Source organism: Manis javanica, chromosome 4 (assembly GCF_040802235.1).
Source record: "Manis javanica isolate MJ-LG chromosome 4, MJ_LKY, whole genome shotgun sequence".
In the NCBI taxonomy this organism is placed as follows: Eukaryota; Metazoa; Chordata; class Mammalia; order Pholidota; family Manidae; genus Manis; species Manis javanica.
Genome location: NC_133159.1, coordinates 72,842,935 through 72,861,537, shown reverse-complemented (window position 1 = coordinate 72,861,537; position 18,603 = coordinate 72,842,935). Strand labels below are relative to the sequence as shown.

General features: G+C 39.8%; 1 protein-coding gene and 1 long non-coding RNA gene across 2 annotated transcripts in view; one reads left to right on the top strand and one right to left on the bottom strand.

Annotated features, from left to right (window-relative positions):
- Positions 1 to 16,665, bottom strand: part of LOC108410068 (calcium-activated chloride channel regulator 1) — a 29,315-nt gene extending 12,650 nt beyond the window's left edge. The window contains exons 1-8 of the mRNA XM_017680996.3: positions 16,448 to 16,665; positions 11,860 to 12,000; positions 11,553 to 11,700; positions 9,113 to 9,218; positions 6,603 to 6,780; positions 4,746 to 4,964; positions 3,971 to 4,198; positions 849 to 1,023 (exon numbers count right to left, since the gene is read on the bottom strand). Coding sequence (XP_017536485.3) covers positions 849 to 1,023; positions 3,971 to 4,198; positions 4,746 to 4,964; positions 6,603 to 6,780; positions 9,113 to 9,218; positions 11,553 to 11,700; positions 11,860 to 12,000; positions 16,448 to 16,609 — 1,357 coding nt within the window. The 5' untranslated portion in view covers positions 16,610 to 16,665. The remainder of the gene's footprint in view (positions 1 to 848; positions 1,024 to 3,970; positions 4,199 to 4,745; positions 4,965 to 6,602; positions 6,781 to 9,112; positions 9,219 to 11,552; positions 11,701 to 11,859; positions 12,001 to 16,447) is intronic.
- LOC140848923 (uncharacterized) overlaps positions 1 to 18,603 on the top strand; it is a 57,140-nt gene that overhangs the window by 10,985 nt on the left and 27,552 nt on the right. The gene's annotated exons all lie outside the window — the stretch shown is intronic.

The following is an 18,603-nucleotide window of genomic DNA, read 5'->3' as shown; positions in this document are numbered from 1 at the left end:
CCCTCTGCAAATCACATGCACCCAAATCTCTGTGTCAGGCTTGCTTCTAGGAAACCCAGATTAAGACAGGGAGTTTTAGGAGCAAACAGTCCTGCCATTTTAGCTGCTTCGGAAGGCAACTTAGCATAATAACTAATATCCACAATGCTGGTCCTAAGTTAAGTGAAATTGTGCCTACCTACTCAGCTAAAGAAGCCAGGGACTTACACGATCTACTTTAACCATCTGTCTGAGTGTGGGAGTCAGAAGCATAGTATATCAATGTTTTACAGAGAAACTGCATTGTAGTGTACATTTTCTGAGTGATTTCTGCATGGTCCAGTAGGTGCCCTTTGCCGTTCCCTGTTATTCCTTGTTAAAGTTGCAACTCAGATGTCATTTTCCCAGACCCTTCTCCTCCTGCACATAAAGTCAAAGGCTCCATTCTTTGTGCCTCATTGTATTTTCTATTGCTAATAAACCTCCATGTATCATGGTCTTCTGTAGTTAGTGGCTTATCACCTGTCTCCCTGACTCTCTTGGCCAGCTGTCAACTGGAGGCGAGTACTTCCACTAACTTATTAGATTCTTTCCAGTCCTTAAAAAGTGTCTTGGTACTAGAGTCCCAAGTACTCACTAGAATGCTGAGCTGGCCGCATCTTCTCCAGATTGCTCTAATCCTAGAATCAAGGTCTTAAAATAAATGAATGGAGTTAGTTTTAATGGCCATTTGGGATTAAGGGCAGCTAGTGGCCAATAAGATTGTCCCCATCTCTCCCTATCCTGCCCTTCCCCTACTCCCCAGTTCACTGGAGCTCACAGTCCAGTGGATGAGACAATGTAGTGGGACTTGGCAGATCATCTGTCACCTGTCATTTGAGACAGCTGCTCTAGTTCTCCCGCTGCAGAGGGTCCCAGGGCGACTGTGTGGATGATGGCTCCACTTTGTTTCACCTCATTAAAGCATGAGCTTATAGTGTTGTCCTCCCCATCCGTCAGTAGCACGATTTCAGATCCATCTGTTGGGTATTTCTTCCGAATCACCTAAGGACATAATTCAGGACATTAGTTATCAGACTCAGAGTGCCCAGTGTATTTGGGAAAACTGCATTTAAAGGGAATGAGAAAAGAAGTTTCAGAAGGAATATACAGAAGCATCTGGGATTGGTCAAATATCTCTCTGTCTTGAAATGATACAATTTTAAATTAGCAGCATACATGTAACTTGAGAGTGGTCTTTTCTCTTGGTTAGCCTGCTCCATAAGGGGCTCTACAAAGTGGGGTGCAGAGCAGGTCCAGGGAAGGAATGCACTAGGGAACAGCAAAGAAGGTTTTTCTAGTTTCCTTCTCATGATCTCTTCTTGACAGGCTTTCAGAGGTTCCCAGAGACCTTCAGAAACTGTCCTCATTTAATGGGGATAATATTTGGGGGTATTAGACCCACAGCAGATTTTAGTTTGTATGATATTCACCAGCCAAATGACTGACATTGTTTCTGACTGGTCAGAACCCATGTCACATGAGTTATTAAAATTTTTATATCCCCTGTGATTAAAACAAAACATTTTATACCTATTAAGCCCCAGTTCTTAGCTGTCCTACAACACCTATTTCTCAACTATTCCCACTGGGAACAGATTATAGTTTTCTACATGGTATAGAGAAGGCACTCCTTCTGCCAGTGTTGGAAACGATTATGATAGAAGGGAAATTAAAGAATAGCATTATTCTTTCTTCCCCTAAAAAGAGTGGAAGGGAAGACCCAGAAGTAGGGGAAATAAGCAATCAAGCCTAAGTACCCTCCCGCTCCGGACCAGACTCTCAGAAGGGAAGTCATCTTAAGTAGGTTGACAGGAAAGCTGAGAGCAGAGGAGACTTCCACCCAACTCTGAGAAACTCAGAGGGGGCTGCACACAAGGGAAGATAGCAAACCTGTGACTGATGACACTGAGGGAGCCCAGAGCCCAGAGTCCAGGAGCCTAGCAGCTGTGGCTGTGGCCTCCACGTGACCAAGCTGCCAGGGCCTGAGAGGCCAGAGACGGGGCTTCATTTGGATTACCTTGTCCCACCCCCTGTCACTGCTGAATGTCATGGAGACATGCAGGAATCTCTGCACACCTCACAGCAGAGACAGAAGGCAGTTGACTTGAGACTTAACAGGCCAAAGAACAGGTCATTTTGCCATAAACGCTGAGGTTGTACAGCCTGCCTGGGGGCTGGATGGAAGACGTGAGAGTGCTCAGGGCTGTGCCCCAATAGTGAGAGCCAGCTGGGGCTGAGTGAGTGGGGAGAACCACTGGACCCTGATCAAGCCAAGATAATAATCTAAGTCTAGTGGCCACACCTTAGCAGACACCACTGCCAGGAGCCCAGGACCGACTTGACCAGGGTCCTACAGCAGGACCAGTGGAGAACTTGAGGACAATGTAGGACCCAAGGTCCTTTACCTCATAACCCTAAAGTCACACACAAGTTCCTCCTGCCCTACACTCAGACTCCACTGGGCAGGAAGAGTGTCTAAATTCCAGTGTACCCCTCACCCTGTCTCAGCCATCTGAGTGGAAAACGTAGAACCAGAAGTATTCTCTTCACCACCAGGCCACGTGGTGTTAGTAGTCTCAGCCAGAGTTTAGTATGATACATCAGTAATGTCATCATCAATTTCCATCCTTCTTTTGCAGTTTAATTAAAGCTAGGGTGGGTAGCAGAGGCCAGAGAACCCAGATGCACACACACACTGGAGAGAGGCTTGCAGCTGACTATGTACACAATATAAACCACTTTTAGGCAACTGACCTTCACAGTGGAAATTAAATATTCCTGCTGCTTCTTTGGGATCTGGAAGAGCCGCACTGACAATTCAGTTTTATTTATTGAGAGCCTCTGGTATAAAAGATATTGTGCCAGCAGCCTGGGAGGTAAAAAGACAAGTCCTATCTCTAAAGAAGTTTTGCTTGAGTGAAGCATGTGATTAGGAAAGGCAGAAAAGCCTGGAAGTCATAAGAGATTTTTTAAAAATAGTCATAGTTTTCAGAAAAGAACTTATATATGGTTGAAAGAATCATATATGATGTCAAGAAGTAGGTGATGTGTGGATGAATCTTTGAAGAGTGTGTGTGATTTGAGTTACAGGGGAAGTACTCTAAGTGGCGAGCTGGCCTGGCAAAGGTGTGGAAGCTCTGAATGACAGGTAGTCCAATTTGCTTAAACATAGGATACCTGGAAGACAGTCCCTGCTATTTAAGCCTGAAGAGGTAGATTAAGGTATATTACGGAAGAACTTAAATACCAGATAGAGAAATTTTTATTTAATTTTTATGAAAATGGGGAGACTTTAATATTTAAGTAGAGAGATGACACGATTGTATGGTAAGATGGTATCTTTGGATAGACCCCGAATACAACTTGGGTACAGTTCCTAAGGCCTCCTGCTTCAATAAATAAATTGCTACTTGTCCAAAAGGAGGTCCTGTATACCCAAAAGTTTGGAGTGTTAAACTACCTCAACATTTAAACATAACTCAGAGCTCATTTTTCTTTATAGAGGATAACTCTCTGACCTCCTTGTGTACCTTTCCTTCATTGCACTCATTACAGTTTATCAATGCACACTTATTTGGTGACTGTGTGGTTAATGTGTCTCCCCCAATAAGATTATAAGCTCTGTGACAGGTGTGGTGTGTCTGTTTAGCCTTCATGGTATTTTTAATGCTTAGGCTGATGCCTGGCATGTAGAAGGCACACCATGAATATTTTGAATGCAAGCATGAATGCAGGAAAGCATGAATGCACAGGTGCAGAAGAGCCCAGAAGTGTGAATGAATCAGTTAACAATGGTTTTGGGGGCCTATGTCTTTGCATCATTTGAACTACTGCTCTGCTCTTGGTTGATTCATCTAGATGCTAGGCATGTATGAAAACACTGGAGAGGGGAATTTCTTAGATGTAAATTGCAAACATCAGCAAGCTATGGTAGGGGAAGTTGTCTCACAGTAAATGCTGATCGAAGCCCGGAGCAGATGGATGTTCCTCCTGTGGCCACACTGGGTAAACTTCTGATGAGTGCCTCCCTTTCAGTGCCACTCTTTATCTGAATGAGTTCACTTTGTATGTAGGCAACACTGTCAAATGTCACCATCCCAACCCAGGATCCTTGCTCAACTGTCTGCAGCAGGAAAAGTTTGCCTGCTTGATTCAGTCGTTTAAGGCGATCACCAATCTGGATGGAAAGCAGAAGAAAATCAGTCAGGCTGGGTTTAGATAGGCAGACTAAAAACAGTTTAGAGGGAATTTGGAAGTGGCAGCCTCAATGTTGAGTAAATGACAAGCTTACTCAAGGTATATCCTTCTAGGGAAGAATATTTCTCATTTATACTTAGTAGCTTCTTTGGGTACAATTTCAGGGCCTTTCTATAAATGGCCCTAAAAGACAAAGCCAGAATTATGCTTTCTTTCAATCATGTGTTTAGTACTTTAGTAACAGTTCAATAGACCTATATATTTCAGTGAAACAAAAAATATTAAGACCACATCATTTATCAGATCTTCACTCATAAACTGAAAGCTAATTTAATTTGGCAAGTGAGACACGATGGTAAATTTTTGTTGAATAAAGTTGAGGTGGGTGTTTCTGGTGTCAATGTTAGTGTTATAACTATTCTGACCCTTAAAGTTTTGTTATTCCCCTCCTGGCCAAGTTTTGGCCAGACTGTAATTCATGCAAGTGCGAGACCAACATCCAGAAGACAGGGACTCACTGAACGTACCGACATGCTTCCAGACTTATCAAGGACTAAACACACAATTCTTTGTCCAATCTGCAGCAGCGAGAAGGTGGGGTTGGGTGGCTTTGTCGTCATAGGAGTGGTTTTCTTAAAGTCCTCGGAGTCTTGAATCACTTCCCACGTGCTTCGGAGATTGCACTTTTGGTTTTGGAGGTTTGGGGCTTCTTTATTGTGGTTTTTTTCTGTACAGAATTGAACCACCTGAAATTGTCAATAAAATGATACAGAGAATGATATTCTCTCTATGATAAAGACTTATTCAAACCTTTAATAATTTGATTAAAGTACTACAAATCCACATTTAAAATATTATATCCCTTGTAGTTAAAACATTTTAAATCTCCATTTAAAATATTTTAATCCCTTGCCCTCCTTCCCAGTCTGCCCTGCTAACCCCAAACCTTGGCTCAGTTCCACAGTCTCTGCAGCACACTGCTAGGGAAAAATCACAGTCACCATCCAGAGTTTCTATCCCAAACCATGTCTTCAACCTCATTGGGCCCTAAGTGTTCTTCAGCAATCTGTTTATCTGCTAGTGGCTTCCTTCCTCCTTTTTTCAAGCTGTCGCCGTTATCTTCAAGCCACCTGCATCTCAACATTTCTCTCCTGGTACCATCTTATCTCTCTATCCTTTTACTTCCCACCCACCAACACCTTGCAATTCCCACTTTCAACACCAGCAGTGTTCTTAAATGTTTATATTCCTAGCATTTGGGGATTTTAAAAGGAGGCACAGTATATAAAGTAAGTAGAACCTTATTCCTTCTCTCAGTGATTTTACAGTATTATTATTCAATTAAAAATCCTAAATATCTGGGTTTCCAATAATTTAGCAAGTGATCATCAGCTGTAAAACACTTATTTTTCTTTTTATTTGTGTATTCCAGGTCATTTTGGTAGTGTTTCCATATTATCATGTAGCTACATTTTAATAAAGAACCTGAAAAACTTTTGAGTAAACCCTAGGCAGAAGTTCTCAAATCTAGCTGTACATCAGGTTAACTCTGTGGTTAACTGAAAACACAAAATCTGGACCCATTCTTGAAGTCTGGGAATGAACTGTAAATCCAGACCAAAGGATGGGACTGCTGAACCATAGTGCTTCACATTTTTAAAACTTATGCCACATTGTTATGGAAAGACTCTTGCAAGTTGCTTCACCCTTTATTCCAAAAGGAAACCATATTTAACAAAAAGGGGCTCCCCACTGAAGTCAGTTAGCTAATGTATTTAATCTTTGCGCATATTTGCAGATGTATATATTTAGCAATAATAAGGATAATTTGTCAAGTTTATTTTATGATCTAAACTTGTGATTTTATTTTAGTCCCTAAAAATACATTAAGAACTATTTTTAAACTATTAAAATTATGTACAAACTTCCTAAGGACACCACAACTCTTAAAAAGCAGAAAATTTCAGTTCACAAGCAAAAGCAAATATGAAGGCTGAAAAGAGATATCTGAAAGTTAAATTAAAGGCTACTGATCATGCCCTTACTGACTAATAAAAAGAAGGGCTTGATCCCTCTGCGAAAATTTCTTGTTTAATTAAGAATTTTTGTGCTTGTTTGCCTTAAAGATATTTGAAGAAATTCTAAGCACTTAAACTAAAACTAGTCAGAGGGAGATGATGGAGAACTAAGATGGCCCTAAGGAAAGGTTAAGGGAAGTTATGACTTTATCCCTGGTTTTGTACTCCCAAGAGAATCTGCTGATCTGCTGATATGCTCTCACTGATGATTTCCTGAAATTTGATCCTGCCTTACAGCATCTGGGGTAAGAAACCTCACTAAATTCATAAGTGTCAAGGAAAAAATAAAAAAGGACAGTTACTTACGGAATCTATCTTTTGTAAAAACATAATAGAAGCCTTCTCAATCTGAGAGAGATCAGGTAGGAACTCACATCCTTCTTCATACAGCCCCGTTACTGTGTTGAGTTTGCATGATTTGGTGACACAGCTGCCTCCCTGACACGTCTGTACCCTATTTTTACCAGTAATAGCTGCTGAACACCTGAAAATATATCAAGATTAGGTATGTAGATGATGTGATCATTTCAAAGGGTCAGACTCTGTGGTCAGGTTCTACAGATGTCCTCCTTACCTGTGATATCCTCTCATAATTCAAGAAACAAATACATGCCCTTAAATAGCAAAATCATTAAATTCTCATCAGTCATTTCTGTTTGCAGGAAGTATGTGAGGGATTCTCAAAATGGTATCGGAATTTGTTGCCATGCAGCCAAAAGGCTGTCTGACTTATGGCTGCTGTTGGAATTAATAAGGACCAAAGTCCTGAGCCTCTTCCTAATCTATTCCCCTCATTCCTGGAAAATCAAAAGCCCTTTTTCCCTCAGGCTTGCTGACATTTCTTGCTGTTGGTTTTTATTCTCTAATTAGTTTATGCCATACAGTTTTTACATAGTTCTTGTATGTTCGTGTTTTAGCTTTTTCCTTATATTATATGCTTATGAGTTTTGCTGCTATCATTAATGGATGCCTTTCCCCCACATCTTATTTTTGTAGTATATAAACAATATAGAAACACTGTAGAATATTTGGAAAACAGCAAAAAAGTATAAAGAAAAAAACCAACCATGTCCCACCATAGGAAATAAACTATTTTCAACATGTTGAAGCATTTCCTTCTCTATGTATCAGCATAAACTTGCATATATATATATATATATACATACATACATATATGTATGTATATATATATATATAGCATTGCTTTTTCCTTTTAAAAAACTTAGTATGTTAGTAAGTTTAAAATTTTAATATATAATTCATAATATCCTTCAAAATATGATTTTAATAACTTCATGTTTTGATACTGTAATATGAACATAGCCTAATTTATTTAATTTGACTCCCCCAATTTGCCAGTACTAAAGATAAAACTTCAGTGAATAAATAAAATTTCACATAAAATTTTGACTTTATTTCCATGTTTGCTACATGTTGGATTCCCAGAGTAAATGTTTGAAAAATAGGAAGTCTGTGGATACAGCTCATTCTATCACTTCCCTTAAAATGAATTTTTAAATATGAAATCTCTGGATCAAGAAACGGGAAAAATTTTAGAGGTTTGGTATGTGTCACCACATTGCTTTCCAGAAAAGGTGTGCCATTTAAGCCTCTGACATAACGTTTGTCTATTTATGCCTGAGGTGATATAACAGTGAGGGAAAATGCAGTGTAAGTGGCTCAAGCTGACAGTCTGAATGTAAACTAGAGAGGGGAAAGAGAGCAGTAGTGCTCCTGTGGGACAAATGGGAAACCAGGACTGAACTCGGAGCCCAGTGCAACTCCCCTTGGAAACAGCCGAGTGCTGACAGTGACCCAGCCAAGCTGAGCGCTTCTCCTTAACCAGTCACCAGGTGAACAGAATTAGAAGCAGAAGTCGAAGAGGGGTGTGATACCAATTTTCAGCCTTTGAAAAGAGGTGTTTATTTTTTTTAGCTTTGGCATAAATGTGCAAGGTTATCAAATTCCTTTCGAGAATCTATTGGAATAATCATTTATTTTTCTTCTTTACTATGTAGCCTACATTATTTACCTAATATCACAACAATCCTGGATTTCTGGGAAACATCCTACTTGGCCTTTGTGATTCCCTGAATTCTGCTAGATGTAATTTATTATCCTTTTATTTAAAATCTTTTTTAGAAAGCTGTATCTACAGAATTCTTTTTCATGCCATCTGTCAGGTTTTAGTATCTGAATTTTGCTAGCTCTTCAAAGTAAATGAGGAAGTTTCCTTTTATGTTTGTACTAAAGCAGTTTAAGTGCACTGAAACTGTTGGGTGAAAGAACGCATTCATCAAATCGTGGCAGCCAAGAATGCTGCCGCAGTGATCAGTTTGCTTTCTACTGACACCACTCTAGGCTTAATTCAAACTGGAGAAATTTTCTGTTTTGTTTTGATATTTGGGCTGTCCTTCAGGTAAATTCCTTAATCCCTCCCAAGCCCATCATCCTGACAAAGTCCACAGATACCAGTCTTGACTGCAAGGTACTGAAGATCCCCATTAGCTGTGTTTATGTCATCGATTCTGGTATAGGAAGATGGGGACACTGAGCATAGCACCTGTGGATTTCTTACAGTTGTTCACACACATAAAAAGAAGCAAATGATTTGTAGCTGCAGAGTAGAGAATCCAACTAATTGAAGCACTTATGAACTGAACAAAAATGATAGTTTTGTAAGAATCTGAAAAAGAAGGAACTAAGAGAAAATGACAGAAAATTAGAAAACAGACTGGTATTTTTAAAATCAGTTCAAGAAAAAATTGCTTGCAATTTAAAATATTTTGTGAAGAGTTAAATCAAAATATACATACATTACTGGTTTGTTTTTTCCATTGAGTAAGTAGAATTTCTGGTTATTATTGTATTCATTAAATACTCCCCATCGTAGATGAGCCCATTCATGGACAAATGTCCTTCCTGTGAGAAAGTATTTTAAACACCTGATTACAAAAAATGGCAAAATACCTTCTCATTCTGGGAGAAAGTAATTCTTCTGAAATTAATTATACTTTGTTATGTTAATTTTTTTAAGTTAAAGATTTGATTTCCTTAGAAAAATCTAATATGGCAACTGCACATTTCTGTAAAATAGAGCTACTTATTTTGACTCATCCAATGTTAATTAGGCACCTAGTAAGTGCTGGGCAGTTAGTTATTCATACAAAGATGAAATCAGTGTACTGTCCTCACATAGCTCACAGTCTAGCAGGTGGCACGCAGGATCAAATCACTAAAATGTCTAGCAGTGCAAGTGTAATGATGAAGGTCCGTGCAGGCTGCCGTGGGAGCCGGAGGCCTTCAGAGGGCAGCCGGCAGCATCCCCGGTAGGTCCTTCTCCCTCATGGCGCCTGTCTGGTCAAACCTCAGAGCCTGCCTATTCTGCCTCTGCCTTTCTGCTTTGACCTTTTCTCATCTTTCCAGTCTTACGCCACTTACTCCTAAATTATTGCAACAGCCACCCAGTTGGCTATGTCCCCAAGTCTTGAGTAGCTCCCCTGTGACACTCAGGGTTAGGCCCAACTTCTGAGCTGGCATAAAAGGTTTCAGGTGATCTAGGCCTGTTTCTCTCCACAGCCATATGTCTTGCTGTCCTCCACCCACTTCCAAAACTCTATAATCACAATGAATTCCTGAACTCCTTTTTCTTTCTAGAGACGCACCATGCTCTTTTACATATTTTTCCCTCTGCTTGGAATGCTCTCTCCCTAACTCTCCCTGGGTAACTCCTACTCTTCTTTCAAAGTCAAGCTTATCTCCAACTAGAAGCCTTCTCTGACATCCCCAAACGAATCCGTACCCTTCCTTTGCACTTCCCTTCCATTAGGGCACTTATCGGGTTATATTTGTCATTGCTGCTCACTTGCCAGCCTCTCACACCAGACATGTGTCTCCAGGAGGACAGGCATATGACTTCTTCATTGTCATGTCTTGGTACATAGTGTCTCGAACTTACTAGGCATTCAGGGAGTATTTGTTAAATTTCGATGGATCTTAGTGACTCACATACAGCTCAGTTTTTCTGGAATCTAAATTCCTAGATAGGCTAAATTTAGAGGGTTAAGTGAGGGGGTATGTGCTAAGGAAGCCCGAGTATCTCACATTAGGAATTACAGTATGCTGTAGGTGCTGGGGAACAACTGATGACCTGACCTCTCAAAGGCAAGAGAAGCTTGTGAGGGAGCAGGCATGGAGTCACAGTATAGAACGAGATTTTAAAGGAATGACATCATATATATGGTGACGGCGATGGCAGGAGTGGGCTCAGGAGGGAGGTGAGGCAGTTAGGTAAATCAAGTCAACACGTGTTTATTGAGCCACACATTGGGCATTTTCTGCTCCTGTTATGGAGGTGAAATGGAGTATTGTAAAAGAACACCAAAGAGGTGTGTGTGTTTGACACCTCTTTCTGGTAAGGTCTGTGAAGGCTCTGGTGTATTGGGGGGTGGGGCATGGGGCACCAGAGCTCTTCTGTCTGCTTGTGTTCTCTGCCTCGACTATTTAAATGAAGAACATCAAACTGGTTCTAATCTTTTCAAGATATTAAAGAAACTTAGTAGTAGTTATTAGTTAATTAGTTAATATTTGAGTATACTTGGAAAGTACCTATTGTATATACTCCATTCTTGTTTCTTTTAATATTTTCTCCAAATATTGCTCTACATAGTTCACGTGGGAGTAACAGTTTGTGAATGAAAACTGAACTTTTTACTTTAGTCACAAGGTTTTGAGAGCTGAACCACAAAGATATTCTGCCTAGTACTCAAAGTATGGTCCACAGTTGGCCGGTATCCGCATGTTAAAAATGCAGATTCCCTTGAGTCCTGCCCTTAACTACTGAAATCAGACTCTAAAAATCCTTTGAGAATCTGAATGCACAGAAATGTCTGAGAGCACGGTGAGACTCCGCCATCTGCTGGCTACTACCTGAATTACAGGCAGGAGGTTTACTTTGTTGAGGTGTCTCTCCACAGATCCACAAAAACATACACTATGTATTAAACTAACTTACAATTATTATCTGATATTTGATAATAATTTCTAAGAATTAAAAATACTGTATTTACACATCTGTGAAAAATATTAAAAATTAAATTTCTGAGAAATTCACTGGTTTTAAGTGAAAACACGCTGTAATAGTTTATTGGGCTTATATGTACTTACTCAGAAAGATAATACTATTGTTGATCTATTTTTAACATAAAATTATTAAATTATGAGACAGGAGGCAGAATACTTCATCTCTATGCCTACCTTGTGGTCCATATTCAGTCAACTTTTTTCCTGCTAGGAAGTCTGGAGTGAAATGGATCCTCTCGCCCTTTTCTCCGCATTTTCCCATCTGCTCTGTGTAGGGTTCATCATTGCCTGGAGGGTTAGGTTCAGCAACTACAACGTCAGCCTGGAATTTTAAGTTTTTATTATAACAAAATTTTAGCAACTGAATTGATCTTATTCATACACTAGAGTAATTTGAAACAATTTCATTTGACTCTAGAATATTTTGATGAGAAAATGTGAATCAAAGGAGAAATTTGAAATACAAACTTGATATTCTCACATTTTTGTACGTCTCGAGTTTCGGTCTCAGATACTCAGGTTTTGTCTCCCATTTTTCAGGAATCAAAATAGCAACATTTTTGAAATAGAATCTGTTTTCTGTAGCTTCAAACATATATGGAGATGCCTGGGTCACCATGTCCTGGGAAAAAGGGTACATAATAAGAAAACTGTGACAAAATTGCCAACATTCATATTTACATTCATATTTCATATTTACAAAGACAAGTTATCAAGATAGGAAAGGGGGAATGTGGAAATACCTTTTAATAATAATAGTAGGTAAACATTTTGAGCACTTACCACATGCTCTATGTCACAATATAATGGTTGACAATACAGACTCCAGAGGCAGACATTAATCCCGGCTCCACCACTTATGTTGGGACATCAATTTCCTTGAGCCCTCTTGAGGGCTATCTAACTAAGTGTTATGATAGTATTTATTTTTAGTACAGTGCTCTTAGATAGGAGGAAGTGGCATAATTATATGATTTCTTTTCAAATTACACCTAACTTTACTTCTGTAAAATGAAAAGGCTGTAGTGCTAAATTAAAATGCCTGTGCAGATTCCCTGAGATATACATCATAACATGGTAGTAGAGAGGGTATTAACACGGTATTTATTATAGAAAGGGGCACTGGGTCTATGAAGACTGAAAAATGCAAAAGTGAGTGTAGACAAAGTAAAGAAGAGGACTGAAGACTGAGCTCTGGGGGCCCCCAGCGTTTAGAGGTGGGAATATGAGAAACCCACAAAGAAGACTCAGAAGGAGCACTGGCGCATGGGAAGAAATCAGAAGGCAGGGCTGAGTGTGTCAGGAAGGAGAGAGTGGTCACTGTTGTCCAATGCTGCTGAGCAATCAGGTAAGATGAGGACTAAGACTGAGCAATGGATTTGGCCACCTGAGCGAGCCATTTTAGTGGAATGGAGACGACAGGTAGAGGTGAATGAATTCAGGGAGTCGGAAGTGAGGAAGCAGAGGCTGTGATTGCAGACAGCAGGTCAAGATGTTTTTCTGTAAATTAAAGGGAAGTGGAGAAATGAAGCAGTAGCTGAAGGAGGACTTTAGGACAAGGGAGTTTTGTTTGTTTTTTAAAAAGGGAAACTATCATAACATATGTATATGTTAATGGAAAGAAACTGATAATGCAAGAGGTAAAAGGGATCATTCAGGAGGGAAGTCCTCACTGGAGCAGATCAGACGGACCAGACTCCAATGGCCTTAGGAGCAAAAACTTCATCATTGTTTGGGGAGATAGTACTTGGGTATTGTTACAGGGGTGAATCCTGCTCTGTCACTTGCTCATGGAAAAAACTTAGGAAATTAATTTCATCTCTCTGAACCTTAGTTTCTCTTCTTTCAAGTAGTGATAATAATGACTGCCTTGCTAGTTTAAAAAATGTTCTCATAATGATTTGCATTTCCTTCTTCCAAAAAAACCCCAGATTTTTAACAATCACCAGGAGAATTTAACATGGTAGCATTTTTTTTTTTGAGAGGGCACCTCTCATATTTATTGATCAAATGGTTGTTAACAACAATAAAATTCAGTATAGGGGGGTCAATGCTCAATGTACAATCATTAATCCATCTCAAGCCTAATTCTCGTCAGTCTCCAATCTTCTGAAGCATAACGAACAAGTTCTTACATGGTGAACGAATTCTTACAAGTGAATAAATTCTTACATGGTGAACAGTACAAGGGCATTCATCACAGAAACTTTCGGTTTTGATCATGCAATATGACCTATAAACAATCAGGTCAAATATGAATATTCGTTTGATTTTTGTACTTGATTTATATGTTGATCCCACATTTCTCCTATTATTATTATTATTTTTATTTTTAATAAAATGCTGAAGTGGTAGGTAGATGCAAGATAAAGGTAGAAAACATAGTTTAGTGCTGTAAGAAGGCAAATGTAGATGATCAGATGATCAGGTGTGTGCCTATGGACTAAGTATTAATCCAGGCTAGACAAGGGCAGCAAGACATCCACGGATGCAGAAGATTTCTCTCAAAGCAGGGGGGGTGAGGTTCTGAGCCTCACCTCTGTTGATCCCCAAATTCTCACCTGATGGCCCCCCTGCGACTGTGCCTGTCTTAGGTTGTTCCTCCCTTGAGGAATCTTAACATGGTAGCATTTTTAAAAGTAAAAACACTGAACCAAGATCGCCAAAAAGTTGAAAAGTAGGTATAAACTTCTTATGTTCAAATATTATATTATAGTTTGATTTTCAAAATATGATTTTTCTTTTCTGCCAGGAAGAGGAATAAGCAGCATGAAATGCTCGACTTTCATATTTTAATAACAACATTAATAAGGGACCTTTGCTTTTGCATATGTTCCAGATTTTGAGAAGGTGTCTATATTCAAATAGATATTTAAACGTTTGAAGTTCGGAGAAGTTTGAGGATGACAGTTTATAGGACAAGCTGGTAATTCCTTAAGGACAGGGATAGTATATTGTTCACTAGATTGCTGGTACCTGACATAATGTAAGTGCTCTGTAAATATTTGTTGGTTGAATGAACAAATGAATAAATGAGTGAGTGACTCAATGAATGAATGATCAATGAAGTGGCTATGGATGAGTGGTAAACTGTCCAGGAGTGCCAAGACCGGAGAAGCCTAGGCTCCCTTGTATTGAGGAGGACACCCCAAACTACTTCCAGTGTGTATCTTAGGACACAGCGCACCCGGAGAGAGTGTTCCTCAGAAAGCAGGGAGTGAGGGATGGCCAGGAAAGGCGGCACAGGGTCCATGAAGACCTGTGCCGGGTGAGGTCCCTCTGGAGCAGCAGGCAGGGAGGAACTCAAAGTCAGGGACTCTGAGCACACTTCTGCCCAAAAGAGTGTTCTGTTACAGAGAAGGAAATGTGGAAACCAACTTATCTCATCCTCAACTTTTTTAGGACTCATGCCAAAAGCCGATATAATAATTAAAGTGAGAAGTACATTTCTTAGGAGGAAAACTCCTAAAGATAGTGAGGTGAAAACATTTTGAAAGCTCCAAAGCACCATATAAATACAAATTCCCATTGTCATTAGAGATGATCTGTGTTCTCCTTCTAGCATGTTCCTGAGCCCCATAGACTGTCTATCCAGAGACAGAAATATGCCAGCCACATTTTCTCCCACACTTACCTTATCCCACTGCTCCAAGTGGCTACTTCATTTTTGCTGATTCCATTTCTAAGTTTAGAGGCAATCAAAAACTCACCCAAGGTTTCTAATTGTTGAGAGACTTCAAAAAGTATGAATTTCCCTTCCAGTAGTGGCGGTAATACCTGACAGTCTTCCAGTCAAACAGGTCAGCTTCCCTCCCCCTCATCTGGTGCACGTCTCCAGCCCCAGACTCCTCTTGGTGGTAGAGATGGTTCTCTCTCCAAACTCCATCTCTTTGGGTTTGCTTCTGCTCAGGGCATGGAACCTTTGGGAGCAAGCCTTGGGGCCCTTGCACTATTCGCTTCTGAGTTCATATTTAGGAACTTTGCCCAAAAACAAGCTTCAATCCCTTTGGACTGGTTAAAAAGAATGAACCCTTTGCGTCTGGAAGGACTAAAAGAGGTTCAAGTGACTGATGACTATGCCCACTATTTGTTGAACTCTTACTGTGTACCAGGCACTGTACATGCATTTTTAAAGTTCTCTTTAAATTTTTAAGATAATTTTAGATTTACAGAAGACACAAAAAGTGCAAAATTCCCATGTGCTCTTCACTCAGCTTCCCTTGTACAAACATGTTGTTAAATTTAATCCTTGCAAAGTCTATTGGGAAAGTCTTATTATTATCCCCATTTCTACAGACCAGTTCTGTGCTTATCACACAATACTGCCCCTCATTGTGCTATAGCCTGATTCCAGGGTGATCTTTCATAAGGCATTTTCCTCTTACTCTGAGCTGGTTGCTATGTACATGACCTCTGTAATCTCTCTGTGTTACAACAGTCAGGCATCTCTGCCAGTGCGGCAGGACTCATCTCCCCTAGTTTTCCTTCCCCTGACAGAAGTAACAAGTGAGGTGAGGCTGCTAAGCAGCCCTAAGGATAGCCTGGTAAAATGCAGGGTTTCCTCTCATTGGAAGGGTCAGGGCTGTTTTTAATTCAGAAATTTACACCCTGGGTTCCTATATTGGGGTCACAGAGAAGAGGGTTACAATTAGGATAATAAAATGGGAATCTTCTATAAGCCATTGATAAAATTAGGCAAAGAAGTTATCCTCTATGCATCTCACATGGTCAAATGTAGTTGGCTCTGGCCCTGCCTTAGTGCAGAACTAAATAATTTTCAATGACATCATCCAAAGCCAATAAATATAGACTAAGCACAACAATGTATCAACTCTGAGTTGTGCATCAACTTATGTACATTGCATTTATCATCTTATCTGTCACAGGAATCCTAGTGGTTAACTATGTTTTATTATTTCCATTTTATAGCTGAAGAAACTGAGACTCAGACATGAAAATAATTTGACAGTATCATCCAGCTGGAGTTATAGAACTCATGGTTACTCTATCACAACATTACATTTAAATATTTGTTTTAAAAGCATGGATAATTACCATTTCAAACTTACCTTTATATGTTGGATGAGTGTTTCATCTTCTGGCACATCAGGGTCAATCGCAATGACAATGCCTTCATAGCCATTATTGTTAAGCTGGATAAGTGAATTGCTCAGGACCCCTTCCAGAAGGTGAAGGACCAAGAAGGGAACAGAACTTTTCAATGCCCCCATTGCTGTACATCACTCTTTGATTTCTCTCTTTGGAAAAATGTTGGTCTGGAGGTATCTTTCTTTCCTCCTATATATATGAATAGGTAAACACACATTTTTCCAAGTTACCAGAAGTGGCTTATCATGTGATTTAACCCCTTGACCCAAAATTGTTTCACTATTGCATTTGTCTCCCATACGAGGAACAGTCACTATCGCTAAGTCTCAGATTCTGTGTACTTTCCAGTATTTCATTCCGAAGAGATCATTAGCCTTGGCTTCACCTGTGCCAGATGCCAGGAAATGAGGGTGGGGAGCCCACATCCGGTTCCCTGGAAGGACTCACAGGTGACAGGCAGCTTGGCCATTGAAAGCTGTTTACTCCTCACAAATGTTTGCTAAGCCAGGGTCACCAATCCACCCAAAACCACCCTCTGACCCCTGCCGGCCTAGTGGAGGCCTGACTGTTCTGAGTGTTCAATATGCATTTGTTAAGTGTAAACCATGTATCTGGTTATCCATCAGGTTGTTCTTTTTGTTTTTTGTCCTTGTTGATTATTACATAACCTCAGCACTCCTTGGGCTCCCCTTAGGCAATCCACCTGCACCAAAAGCATTAGCAAGCAACATAGATATTATTAAATATTTGCAATGGAGACAAAAGATAAAATTTCTCTCACTGTGCAAAGCAGTCTCCCTTGAGTTTCCTCATCAGACCTCTCTCTCCCTATTCCATCACAACTGTATGTCAATGAAATTCAAACTGATAACAAATTGCCGAAGTTAAATGTCTCTCAGAACATGAATTAAGGACTGATAGCTGCTGCATAGATTCTTTGGACTTCAGTTGGAAACTCAAATTAGTCTACCATTTTCCTATATTCAAATTACTTGAAGTATCCCTTAAACCCAGACTTCATTTGGTCTTCATTTGGTGGTAAGCATCAATTTCATCTTGTCTGTCCTTTCTTCTTTGACGCTGGATCATAAAATTTAAACTACTATTTACTATTAATAATTAGTACTTACTGTTAAGTACATAATCTTTTTGCAATCAAAAGTGAAAAATTGAAATAAACTGAAAGTACTCAATTATAAGTGGTTGTCCAGATGATCCAAATATGCTTTCATATAAAAATAATTTATTCAATGCTTATTGAATAATTGTATGCATTTATTATTCATGACATAAAACATTTAGATTCTTAAGTATCTCCAACCCCCAGCTATTATCTGTCTTTCATGGGTTTCCTGGAAGACAGCCTAAGGCAAGCTTACATACTAATGATTGGAGAGTTTAATTCAGAGCAGTGAGGGTGAGGGAAAAGGGAAATGAATCAGGGATGGCTGGGAAGCAATGAAAGGTGAAGTGCTGCTAAGCTGGCCACTGTGCTGCAGTGAAGAGACCCAGCAGGTCGTCTTGCAGGTGCACCTCCCCTCCCCTCCAGGATGTTTGCTATCGGGTTTTGCAAAGAAACCATGCTTTAGAACAGTCCATGGGAGTGAGGAAGGGAAAATGGCTCCTTCTCATCTCCTATAGGTGATCAACTGCCCTGAACTTCCAATTATGTCGTCCAGCCCCTTAAGTAGCAGCTTTGAAAGAGAGATCCCATGCCATGTGGTGTAGGAGGAGCTAAGGTGCCTGCAAGCAGTGGGTGGGGACTGAGGGTCCAGTAGACAGATTGGGCCAAGAAAATCTAAGAGGTTCAGTAAGATGAGTCAAATATAATTCACCCCTTAAACTGCTCAGATGCATTCATGTCCCTTCATAATATCTAGCACCAATATTATAATGGAGAGTTTGCATTGTTTTGTGAGTATAAGCTGTCTTGCTTTTTCCCTGAGAGAAGGTCCAAGTCCAATCATTCATAGAATTTCTTCAAAGTGGTGGCCAATTGCAATCTCCTAAAATATCTAAAGCAAGAGAATTATTGAAATAAATTTCAGTGTCTGCTGCTAGAGCTCATCTCAAGGCCATTATAGATATTTACATATTCTTCCTTAGTCACCAATTT